Below are 11,852 nucleotides of genomic sequence, written 5' to 3' on the forward strand. Positions count from 1 at the left end.
AATCTAATTTTATCTGGTGATGGTGGTGGTGATGATGGGAGAGTGCATCGATGTGACATTAAACGCGGAAAAGGATGTGTGTCTTCTCAGATGATTCCTGATACGCACATCAACAACTAAAATATGACCCAGCCACCGGGGGCTTCAGAGCCAGCCGCCCTGAAGACCTTAATGAAGTCATATCATCAAAACAAACATAAAACAGGGAGGGAGAAAGTAAATTCTTGACCTTCTTATGATGATATCCTCTTTACATTAATAAGTGAAACGCCAAAGCAGTCTGAGTGGCTGATATGAGAACAGTAAATACACATGGCTGCCATTTTGATGTCTTCTGTGCTAGAAACACAAGTGCAAGTTTTCTGTCCTCATAGCCTCATAAACAACCAAACCCCTGCATTGCTAAATTTTGCCAAACAGCGCCATTCGCTGGCATCAATGTGGAATTGCATTTGGATATAGGCATGCAGTTAATAGCAGCAACATGGAGGACTGGTAGTGGAATCAAATATCACAGCATTAATGAGGCACAGTGTCTTACAGAGTCTGTGGCTGCATGTACAGGAAGAGTGAATAATTGGATTCGGTACAGGTCAAACGCATCTTTCACAAGAATGTTCCAGGACACAAGGAAGAAAAAGAAAGAAAGAAATATATAAAGGAAACAAACAAACAAACAAGGAGAGAGCAGGCATCATTAAATGTGCCACCAGACTCCTGTCTGCTCCTCTCCTAAGCAGCTTCCTCCTGCCACTTCTACCAGACTCCTCATGTCTCTCACTGCAGCTCCAGACACTGCAGAGTCAGGGGAGGATTTTAACCAACTTCCTAACTGCAGTGTGTACACTACTGTTTTACCCCTGTGCTCTACTGGCAGTTTCAATTCAGTCACAGCTTGTAACACTAAAACTCTTCTTCTTTGCATTCTTAATTCGATATCCATCTAACTGGGCCTATTAGCTGCTTGGATCATTTGACTAAGTTACACTGAGCGAGTGTAATGTGATTAATGTCTTACTGCAGTTGCCCTATCAGGGTATTTAACTTTCATGGCTGTGTAATCTTAGGCAGATAAATGGTTCTGGATTTGAACCAGGCTGAAAACAAAGTACAGTAACAACCAATTCTGTATTCATGTACAAAATCTTTATATTTAGTAAATAGTATGTTCCAGTGTATTGACAAATATATATATCTGTTGGGTTTTTGCTGTTTGACAGTTGCCAAGAGACACAAACAGTCCCTGCTGAGCACTGTGGATATACAGGACTTAACAGTGTGTACCTAAGAAATCTATTTTTTAATTGATTATTTAAATTCATATTATTGTTTTGCTATTTGATTGTTAATAAAAAGCAGATTCTACCTAATTCAGATTAGCATGATGGAAACTATACATGTACTGTATGTAATGGTGTTTCAAATTCTGATACTAAATGACAGGATTAAAAAGTAAGAGATTTAGTAACATTTTGTCCAACTGTGTCGATTAAAGGAAGCTGTTATGGAAATAGATTAATCCAAAATAAATCGAACATCCATAATTGTTGCAGGTGGCCGTGGAGTGTCTCTCTCTGTCTAACCTACTTCCAGTCTAGTCTGTGGTCTTTGCAAGCTCCAGCGTCGTCCTCTGGATGTTCTGGCTGAAAGGCATCATGAAGTCGTCAAAGTCCACCTCAAGGGATAAGGGCTCCTTCCGTCTCTCTATCTTTGACATCAGCTGGCTGGTGGTGGGCGGCTTTCCCCAAAGCTGAGGCAAACAGACAAGTCACAAAAAGATATAGACAGAGACAGTGTGCAGTTAGTCAGTAAGTTCATTACAGTACTGAACTGAGTGTGCTACAAATAATGCTTTTGTTATACAGTACGCATTTGGTGATGAGGTAAACTGCTAAAATTAAGAGTAAAATGTACATGAATTTATCCCGTCAGAGCCTCCTCTTCAAATGTTTCTCGATTGGAAACAAGTTTATCTTGGTAAAAGTTACTTTAACAACAGAGCTGATCTTTTGGAGCAATAAGTTGTGGTGCGACCTACCGTCTTTGGCACAAAGATGATATCCGTAGAGTTGGTTTTCCTTGTAGTGATCCTGGTGTTTTGCAGGATGATGCTGTTTGAATCCTTCTGAGGAGTCTTCCCTGCTGTTGAAGTCGACGTCTCTGTGTGCACTGCACCTTCTGCAGCAACGCCCTGTAGGAGACACTTTGTTTTTCAGATTTGACTCATTTTAACCAAGTACTTTGTGCAGTTGCTACAAAAGCAAACGTCACTTTCAGGTCAGTCAGAGAGAGAGAGAGAGAGAGAGAGAGAGAGAGAGTTACTCAACAGGGCTGGAAGGGTTTAGCTGAAACAAGACAGCCAGAGACATAAAGAATAACACATGCATTTAGGTAGCAAAATGTGTCACTTTCAAGATTAAAATTGTAACCTATTTGATTTTCCAATAAATCATATTGAGGTTGCAGATAGAGAGGGTGGTGGGAGGTCTGAGCAGAAATTACACCTGTTACACAAAGGACATAAAACCTTTTTACAATAATGTTAATTATTTAAAACTATGAAAAGCATTTAAATCAACATTTAATTTATTCAAATCATAATATCTTGGTGGGTAGTGATAAAGATAAACATGGATCAACTGGCAAAAAGTGTAAGCTTTTTCAGACACTTGACTATCAGACAAGTGGATGTAAGTGACATTAGTCTGTAGAAAGAGCAATCTATCCTACAAATAAGAATAACAGATAAAACAACTGATCTGTTTTACCTCATAAATAAAATCTGGTTCAGATGCCCTCCTCCCCTTTCTCAAATACACAACTATGTGAACAGTAATGACCAAACTCATCTTGCATATTAGAAATGCCAAATATATAGCACTAAAACACACACACACACACACACACACAAACACACAAACACACAAACACACAAACACAAATGGAAGCTACAAAGGACTACAGTTATGGTAGTAATTATAACTTTCCTTGCCTGTAGATGTAAAACCAGATGTTTGCATCTGCATTTTTAACTTGCTGTTGCTGTGACTCTCTTGCCTGGTTGGACTGGAACTGAAGATCGTGAACGACATTATCTAGGCCTGGTTTCAAGTGCTTTGCATCATTTCCACTGTCTCCCTGTGTCACGCCCTGCTTCAAGATCAATCAGTTTCAAGTACAGTTCTCTTAGTAGCTCTACGATCTACACTGTATGTTACAAGTCTTTAGACTGTTGGTGTCTTTCTGTTTCTATGGCAGGACATTGGCTGGACATTTAACTGACTGACTGATTTCTTAATCCAGTATGATACAGGTCATTGAAAGAAATGAAGATCAAATACAACAATCACTCTATCCACTCCATCTTCACAGTCTCCTCACAATTCAACATATAAACTTAAATCCTTCCATGTCTCAATACACTTCTTTTTGTTAGTTTAAATTATTTGGGTTACGATATGTTCAAAGAATGTCAATGTGGTCTTTATAGGTTATTTCATATAATCACCAAGTTTGACTTTCAGAGAGATGTTACAGAAGATCTATTGTGTGTGTTTTGATGATTGATTGTTTGTTTGTCTGTTACTAACAAAGAACATTTAATGCATCTGTCCTTTAGTGTGATCAGTAGGGAGTACATTATCTCAGGATCACAGGTTCAAAGCCACGAGTATAACGTATAACAAATGAAAAGCATACTTTGACTCGAGGGTGCATGTATTATTTACAGTGACTGACTTGCTCATGAGTCACAGTGGATGGAAGTTTAATAGGCCAGTCACTTTCTTATATTAGTAAGTGAATTCCTGCTGTTCTGTTGAGAATTATTTTCATTATTATTTGTCATTAGTAGAAAACAGGAAAGCACAGGGGCCTGTGTTTTCTTCTGTTATGATCATAAATGCTTAGAGGGTAAACAGCTCCATATTACACCTGTGTGCAATTTATTCTGCTTGAGGGCCTCTTTCTTGCCCCCTAGAACCGCTGCTCACAGCTACACTGAGCTATGAATATTCCTGATGAATTTGTGCAACAGCACCACCTGCTACTTTCAGACCTAATGCAAAATCAATACATTTTGTCTAATGGTGGCCGGGTTATAGGAAATGCAAATTCAACTCTAGTGTGCTCTAGTTGTAACATAACACATCTGGTCTAATTTGCTTTACAAGTCGGTGCCTTACAGTCACCAGATCTCTTTACAGGCTTGAGTTTCTCATGCTGAAAAAAGAGGCTACGGTGCACAGTTGAAAACCAAGGTGAGAGAGTGCCTTCAGTCTAATGTTGGTTAAGTTTTAGTTTAATGTCATTCAGAGGTCAGCTTCTGTTGTAAGCTTATGGAATACAGGGCCAGTGCTAGCGGACAAAAAAAGTCTGTTGTCTCTGCAGGAAGTTACCTTTTCACATTCATGACTTCAGAGAAAAGGAAAGTTATGTATATTCCCACAGTTGCAGACATGATTTTTTTTCCCTGAATGTGTCAGATTCGGTTGCATGGAACAGTATGCAATTTTTGTTTTGCACACTTACGGTACACAAACAAAGAAAACAAGAAAAATTTGAAGCCAAACGATTTTAATTTTGTTTGTAGCTGGCTTGTTAAAAGATTGTAATAGTTACTTTTGTACCTTCTCTTTAGCAGATTTAGTTTTCTGAGCTTTGCCTCCCTTCCCCTTTCCTGCCTCCTTCGGTTTAGGCTGTGAATCCATTTTGTCTTTGACCAAGTCAATTATCCTGGAGTCTGCAAATGCTCTAGCGATGTCAAGGCAGTTTTGTTCTGAAGAGAAATAAAATATGTAATAATAAGTCAAGTCAAATAATAACAGCACAAGTCAGAGTTAAATATAACAGTGGGACAGCTTGCTACAATAACTGCAGTATATTTTGTTGGTAAATTTGGTTCAAAAGACAGTTCAGACAACAAATATAAAGAATGTCTGAAAACTGACAAACTTATCGTGAATTTACACTTAAAACTGAATCTAAAGGCTCCTTTTTCCCATGTTACTCCCCCTAAATCTAATGAAAATTAACTCAGTTATATTTCCAGATGTTTATATATATTAATCTTTTACTACTGTACACATTAAACATATTAACTAATACATTTCAGATGCACACTCAAACCTTTCTTGTTCTCCGCATTAACATTGGCACCGGCCTTGATGAGGAAGTCCACACAGGAGGGTCGAGAGCTCTCAATGGCCCTCATGAGGGGTGTGCCCCCACTGAGGGCTTGAGCATCTACATCGGCCCCGGCATTCACCAGAAGATCAATAAGTTCCACTTGTCCAGCATGAGCCGCATGGTGCAGCGGCGTCCAGAGAAACTGGTCGCACGCATTTACATCAGCCCTGTCAGGAGCAGATCACATCATGGTCTGATTTTTTAAAATATTATTTACCTCATACATGGAATGACTTTAGTCACCAAATCTCAATTATTAAATACCCAGGTGTCCCTGAACACACCAGCGAGGAGAGTTTTCAAAATGGCCCCTGGTTGTATCATGCAGTAAAAACCTAACTTTTTGTATATAAAGAAGATGCTGAAATGTTCACTGCTGATCAATCACACTTTACATATTATAAATAACTTCTGAAAACTAACTGAGTGATGAAATTAAAGAAATTAAGTTTGGAAATAAATCAAAGAAAGACATTTAGGAAACTGCTTACTTTGCTTTAGTAATAATCCAACAACACTATCTGCTTTTGAGATTGCAATAGAGTTTTTAACCAAAATTTTGTTTGTTTGTCTGTATATACATTGTTATTTGTGATATTTCTAATAAACTGCTCTATTTTGCTAACTTGCACTAAATATGTTATTACGCTTATTTTTTAAATGCAACTAAAAAACATGTCTGTAAGTGTGACATCTCTGTTTCTAAAACCAGGAAGAAAAGAACACGAGTTTCCTCACCCCTGGCTGAGGAGGTACTGAGCCACCTTGTAGTTGCCACTGGAGCAGGCCACCATCAGCGGGGTTTTATATAACTCATCCTGAACATCAACAGGAACCCCCTGATTGAATGCGAGGTCCAATGACTCCAGATCTCCACTTTTCACACAGTAGTTGATGTTGACGTAGATCTTCTCTGGCTTCTCCATGTACCATCCCGAGTCATTCATTATGGGATGTTCTGGTGGGTGGTCATGGTCGAATCGAGAGATGTCTGAGCAGTTGTAGTACGTCTCGATCATGAAGTTAGGTGGGCCTCCGTCTGATCGCCGGGGCATGAGCTCCGGTGGGAGGGTGCAAATGGGCATTGGGAGTTCAAATTTACCCTTCTTCTTCTTACCTCCTTTTCCTCCCTTCTCCTTTTTCTTTTTCGGCATATAAGATGAGAGGAGGAAAGGTTTCTTGATGTACTTTACACCTTTGATGAAATCACTAATGTTGACACATCCATCTTTTCCCTTGTCGTGTGCTAAAATGACTGTTTGCAGCTGTTCTGGTTCTACTGGAGCTTTTAGTTCCTCTAACACCGAAATAAACATCTCTGAGGTAACAGTGTCAGATTTGTCCCCAATCTCTTGCCGTAGTTCAGTCTCATACTCGTTAGACCAGTCGTGGAGGGTCAGGGCCCAGAAATCTGACATGAGGCCGACTCCACTGGATTTGTTGCCTTTTCCCTGTTGCTTCTCAGCTTTCCTCAGCTCCTTGGCTGCTGCTTTGTGACCAGCGTCTTTGGCAATCTGACGTGGAAGCGAACCCTCTTGGTTCTTTAGTTTGGGGTTACAACCTGCACACAGAGCACAGTTTTATGAAAAATATAAACACATGGTTGAATTACCTAATTTAATTTGGGACTGTGTTTGCAGCTGCTAAAATTTGCCATTTCATTTAATTTCCTGGCTCAACAGAGATATAAGCTTACAACATACAAATACATGAAGAGACCATTAGAGGGCCTGTGTTGATCCTGTTGATGGCAGTCATTAGGAGTAGTGATCACAGAGTTATGTTTGCCTTATCTTTGAAAACCCAAAAAGCTGAAATTCACTGCATTAACATCAGGATGCTCATGATTATCGGACTCTCTCACAACACCTCTCTGTGCCAGGAACTTGCAGCAGTTAGCATTGCCCGTGGCAGCGGCGTAGTGTAGGGGTGTACAGTCTTCAAGGTTAATCACGCCCATGTCTGCTGAGTATGCAGACAGCACCTGAATCACCTGGAAGGCACAAAACAGCAGAGGAAAACAGATCAAAGTCTGTAATCTAAAATACTCTCTACACTGATAGTCACTGAACTGGAAATTTAGAAAATTTGAAACATAGAGATAAAACTTAATGAGAATAATAAGTAATAAGTATTGTATATTGTACTTGAAAGTGACGTGGAATTTACAGGAACATTTTTTTAAGTGAAAACATCTTCATATTCACACGTTATTAATCAGTACTATAAAAGTGAGGTTCGGTGTATAAGTAGCTAAGGCACCTCAAAAAAGCCCCCCATGGCGGCGTAGTGCACTGCTGTGAAGCGCTTCCAGTCCAGGGAGTTGGGGTGTCCCCCTGCCTTGAGAATGGCTCTCACAAGCTGCACAGAGCCTGCCTTGGCTGCCTCCATCAACGCTGTGATGCCAGTTTTCTAAAGAGAGGAGAGCGGAGAAGAGGACAGCATCACACTATGTTGTGTCCTCAAGGATCAGCAATCAGTTCCTTCATACTTCATGCCTTCAGAATACAGTTCCCATAGTTCCACAGTGTCATTCCCACCATCTAATTTTTAACCTGGTTTGTTGCATTGGGGTCTGTCCCACTATCCAGCATGATGAGACACATGGGGGTGCACTCTGAAGCTTTTTCACACATCAGCTGGAAGACATGAGTCCCCTGTGCTGACATGTTGTTGACATCTGCCTGGCACCTCAGCGCCAACTGCAAGCAGCGGGTGTGGCGCTTGGTAGGGTACATACAGTAGAATAGCACACCTAAAATGAGATTTAAAAAAAGTTTACCAAAAGTTAGCAAAGGATGGCGAAACCAGATAGACAAAGTGACTCTAAATCAAATGAGATGTCTGTATCAATATTATCAAATACAGTTTTGGGCAGAGGCGTCCTGGGAGCCGGTTCAGACACTCACCATATACTGTGAATGCTACGGCCTTATTTCCTGTCTGTTGCAGTCATCTAGTGATTAATATGGGCAAAAATGCCATGAAAATATTATTATAATGACAAGAAGGGGCAGGGAATTTATCAGTATTTATGTTGACTGTACGATGGAGAAACAGCTTCTTAGCTTATAGGAGTAACAGTTGGGCTCTAGGGCTGAAGTAAACACACTATGGTGCAAATTTTGTCATTAAGCCTGTGTGTGATCATACCCAGGAATCTGCAACTGGCCATGGAGGGCAGGCAGCCACGGTTCACGTGTGGGTACATTTCTTTATTCATCCAGTTTTGCTGTGAGAAATGCTCTATTTTTCCACGAATGTCCTGCTCAAACTCAGACAGATGTTGATTTTTCAGTTTCCCCAGCCTGAGTAATCCTGATATATAAATCAAACTGCTGTCGCAAACCCACTCCTCTGATATCCAGCGATAACACAAGCAAGTGTGTGACTACTGACACCCAGCTTACTGGAGAAAAGGCTTGGCTGTGAGTGTTGAGACTAGGCCAAACTAGTCCTTTGAGAGAGCTGGAGGATATCAGGTTACTCAGCGTGTTTTACAGGAGAGGATCACCATTAGGGGTTGATCTGTAATTAGATGTACCCACACGCCCTGACACACACATACACACAATCGTGTACATACTACACATACAGCATACAGTACATTGCACAAAAGCATGTATTCATGCCCACAAGCACACACACGAATATTTTTCTGCCCAACTCAAGTCGTCTCCCTCCCTCCCCTCTTTCTCTCTCCCTTTCCCATTCACTCACTCTCTTTGCAGTAATTGATTCCCCGGACACGCTGTAATTGGGGTAATTATCACAATTGGTTTAAAAAGGTCCTGAAGAAGAACTTTTGGCCGTCTGATTGGAGTTGTCTGGGATACAGCCTCCTCATCAATATCTAAACAGATGCACCATGCATTTTCATGAGTTGTAAGACAAGGCCGGGCATTCAGAACGAAACTGCTGCTCTAACATGAGATGGAAAACACCTCTATTTGCGAAATCGACACTTCAAGTTCAAATGAGAATACATTAGTGGAAGAAAAGCTGTTCCAATACCTCTTATTATTAAAAACACATAAACGACTGACCATACACATTATAAGTACAGACCTGTACTTTCTATAAGCATTTTACTTCCACACATAATCATAAATATCATTGCAAAATGGTCAGTTTACTAGTTTCCAATCTTGTGCTTTGATATTTAGAGGTAGGACAACCCTTTTGTTTACATTTGGAACACATGCAGATGTTAAACAAAAACAATAGCAGACAGTTTGCTCACTTGATAACCATTGACTAGTTGTTAACTAAAAATGAATGGTCTTATCTTTTAGGTTCTGTATGCAAACTTGTTATTTGTATGTGTCAGTGCATTATTCCATCAAATCGCTCCTGTATATTTAGACTGGACATTTACCTATCCTAAACTCTTCTCTACTACTAAGAACAGGTTGTGTCCTGAGTTTTTTTTCAAAATGTTCATTCTTATACCTTCAATCTGCTGTTTCTGTATTTGTCAACAAGATTATAGTCCCATTTTGAAGAGTTTACTACTGGCCTTTCCCATGATCGATGTAACGGTCTATTTATCCCAGTTGTTAAAATATGAGACTGACCTGTGCGAATCTGTAACTTCTTTGCAGACAGTTTTGGTGTCCCAGTATCTCTTTCAAGATCTCAATCTCAGTAAGACTACCAAATTAAATAAAGTACTAAATCTGCAGTATAATCAAAGTATATCCAAATATCTGTTTCTCTCCAGAACCCACCATCAGCATGTGTTATATGCCAAATGTCAATGCCTCCTACTGCTCACCTTTGCCCTCAGCGTCTTCGAGCCTCAGGTCAGCATGGCTTTGTGCCAACAGTGCCAATATAGTGTCATTGCCCAGCTCAGCAGCTAACATGATTGGGGTGCGGCCCTTCTTGTCCTGGATGTTGGGTTGTGCTCCATGAGAGAGAAGGAAGCTGACCAGGTCTGTGAGGGGTCAGGGAGAATAGAGAAACTGTCAGGGGGAGGAAGTTACAGTACATTCTACGAACAGCTTGATATCTCTGAGATTCTTTAGATTAAATTCAAAAGTAATGACACAACCACCTGGCAGGGTTGTCTATTATGTCCAACAATAGCCTGCAATGCTTCTTATTTAGCTAAATCCCTTTTTTGCCCTAATAGACTGTACACTTATCACTTATCAACATTACTGAAGGAACTAATAATTGACCTTGTATTGAGATATTTTAAGAATGTACGAAAATTCATGTTTTCATTATATATATATATATATATATATATATATATATTCATATTCACATGTTTTATTAGTCTGTACACTTCTTTCTGCACATTATTTAAAAAATCATATAAAATGGGGTTTTTAGAAGTAGCAAACACTTTAATTAAATTACCTTATATGGATTATCACAGTTAGTGTATGAACCAACTGCTTCAGTTTTGACAATTACTAAATATAACTGAATCTGATGATGTCCAGTTGTTAGCCACAGCAGACCATACAAGGACCACTTGACTAGACTATATGTAATATGACAGAACAAGGAAGAGACCCATCACCTCGGTTGTTGGCCGAAACTGCTACGTGAAGCACCCCTGTGCCATCCTGTGGCTCAGCAAGATTTATGAGGTTTTCCACCCCAAGGTTCACCATCTTCTCTATCTGTTCCTTATCCCCTTCGTGGACCCACTGCAGCAGGCGGTAGATCTGGAGGACCTGCAGGCGGCCCTCTGCTTCTCTGCTACTCATTGTAGGGGCAGGGAGAGGCTGGTGGAAAGTTGGAAAAAGGACCAATAACGACCTGACAAATAGGCATATATGCGACCATGGGTGGAAGCAATTGCATAGCGTTATATAAGTGAAAATTTATCAAGTTAAGTTTGAATTTAGAAGTAGAAGTTTTGAAGTATTGTATAGTTAAACCACTCTGTAATGTGAAATCATCATAGAGCACTATTAGTTATGCCACTAACAACAGCCTGTGCATCCTTTACAGTGAGATCTTCAGTGCAATATTACCTGCCTTACTTTAAGCTTGAATTTGTTTGACCACTGATATTTAATTTCCACATTGCTTAACCTAAAATAATCAAGTCTGGCCTTAATTTCACTCACTTCAGCTAACATTCAGTGACATTTTCCTCTCTGAGAACTAGTACAGCACATTTTAAGTAAGCTAGGTTACTTCTTAACGTTACATTAACTCCAAAAAGAAAAGATTTTTATATCATAAACTTATATTTTCACTGCTACTGACCATTTGACCCGTACTGACCCTTTGCTGAATGTTACAGTTTGAAATAAAACAAGAAAAACAAACCTGAATTCATCTGAAAACCACTTTAAATCGTAACGTACCGTTACCTAATTGAGCAGTAACTGAACAGTAACTGTTGACTGATAAACCGGCAGTTATCATAACATCCACATAATGTTGTTAGCTAGCAACCTGGCGTTTCCGGTTTGGCACGCGCTTCTTACCATGCTGGAAAACTTTGCAAATTCTTACGTTATGTTGTCCACAATCCACATACCCAGCACGTCTGGACAGCTAGGACAGTCACGGTTATTCCGAGTTTTTTCACAAGCTCCTTACTTTATTTTAAAGCACAACCTTTCACTTTGTATGAGCCGGAGGAAGGAAACAAACTCAGCTCCATAGCAACGGAACGCGTGAAAATCCCGGGG

At 39.9% G+C, this 11,852-nt stretch overlaps 1 protein-coding gene across 1 annotated transcript; it reads right to left on the minus strand.

Moving 5' to 3' along the window:
• Nucleotides 1–1,132: 1,132 nt before the first annotated feature.
• On the minus strand, nucleotides 1,133–10,925 carry ankef1a (ankyrin repeat and EF-hand domain containing 1a). Its single transcript, XM_023430060.2, has 10 exons — nucleotides 10,724–10,925; nucleotides 9,965–10,126; nucleotides 7,743–7,942; nucleotides 7,450–7,599; nucleotides 7,057–7,180; nucleotides 5,926–6,748; nucleotides 5,128–5,354; nucleotides 4,629–4,777; nucleotides 2,039–2,191; nucleotides 1,133–1,750 (listed from the first exon to the last, which is right to left on the minus strand). The coding sequence occupies exons 1-10, from the start codon at nucleotides 10,911–10,913 to the stop codon at nucleotides 1,595–1,597; spliced, it is 2,334 nt and encodes a 777-aa protein (XP_023285828.1). The 5' UTR covers nucleotides 10,914–10,925; the 3' UTR covers nucleotides 1,133–1,594.
• Between the last annotated feature and the right edge of the window lie 927 nt (nucleotides 10,926–11,852).

This window comes from Seriola lalandi, unplaced genomic scaffold (genome assembly GCF_002814215.2).
Source record: "Seriola lalandi dorsalis isolate HSWRI2012SDOR001 ecotype SW California unplaced genomic scaffold, Sedor1 jcf7180002054901, whole genome shotgun sequence".
In the NCBI taxonomy this organism is placed as follows: Eukaryota; Metazoa; Chordata; class Actinopteri; order Carangiformes; family Carangidae; genus Seriola; species Seriola lalandi.

Bases quoted from the DNA above. Each gene is read 5' to 3' on its own strand.
- ankef1a (XM_023430060.2), bottom strand. From the start codon at position 10,913: ATGAGTAGCAGAGAAGCAGAGGGCCGCCTGCAGGTCCTCCAGATCTAC. The intron at 5,355-5,925 runs GTGAGGAAACTC...TGCTCCTGACAG, and splicing joins CAGTACCTCCTCAGCCAGGG to GGCTGATGTAAATGCGTGCG. The intron at 4,778-5,127 runs GTTTGAGTGTGC...ATTTCTCTTCAG, and splicing joins TAATGCGGAGAACAAGAAAG to AACAAAACTGCCTTGACATC.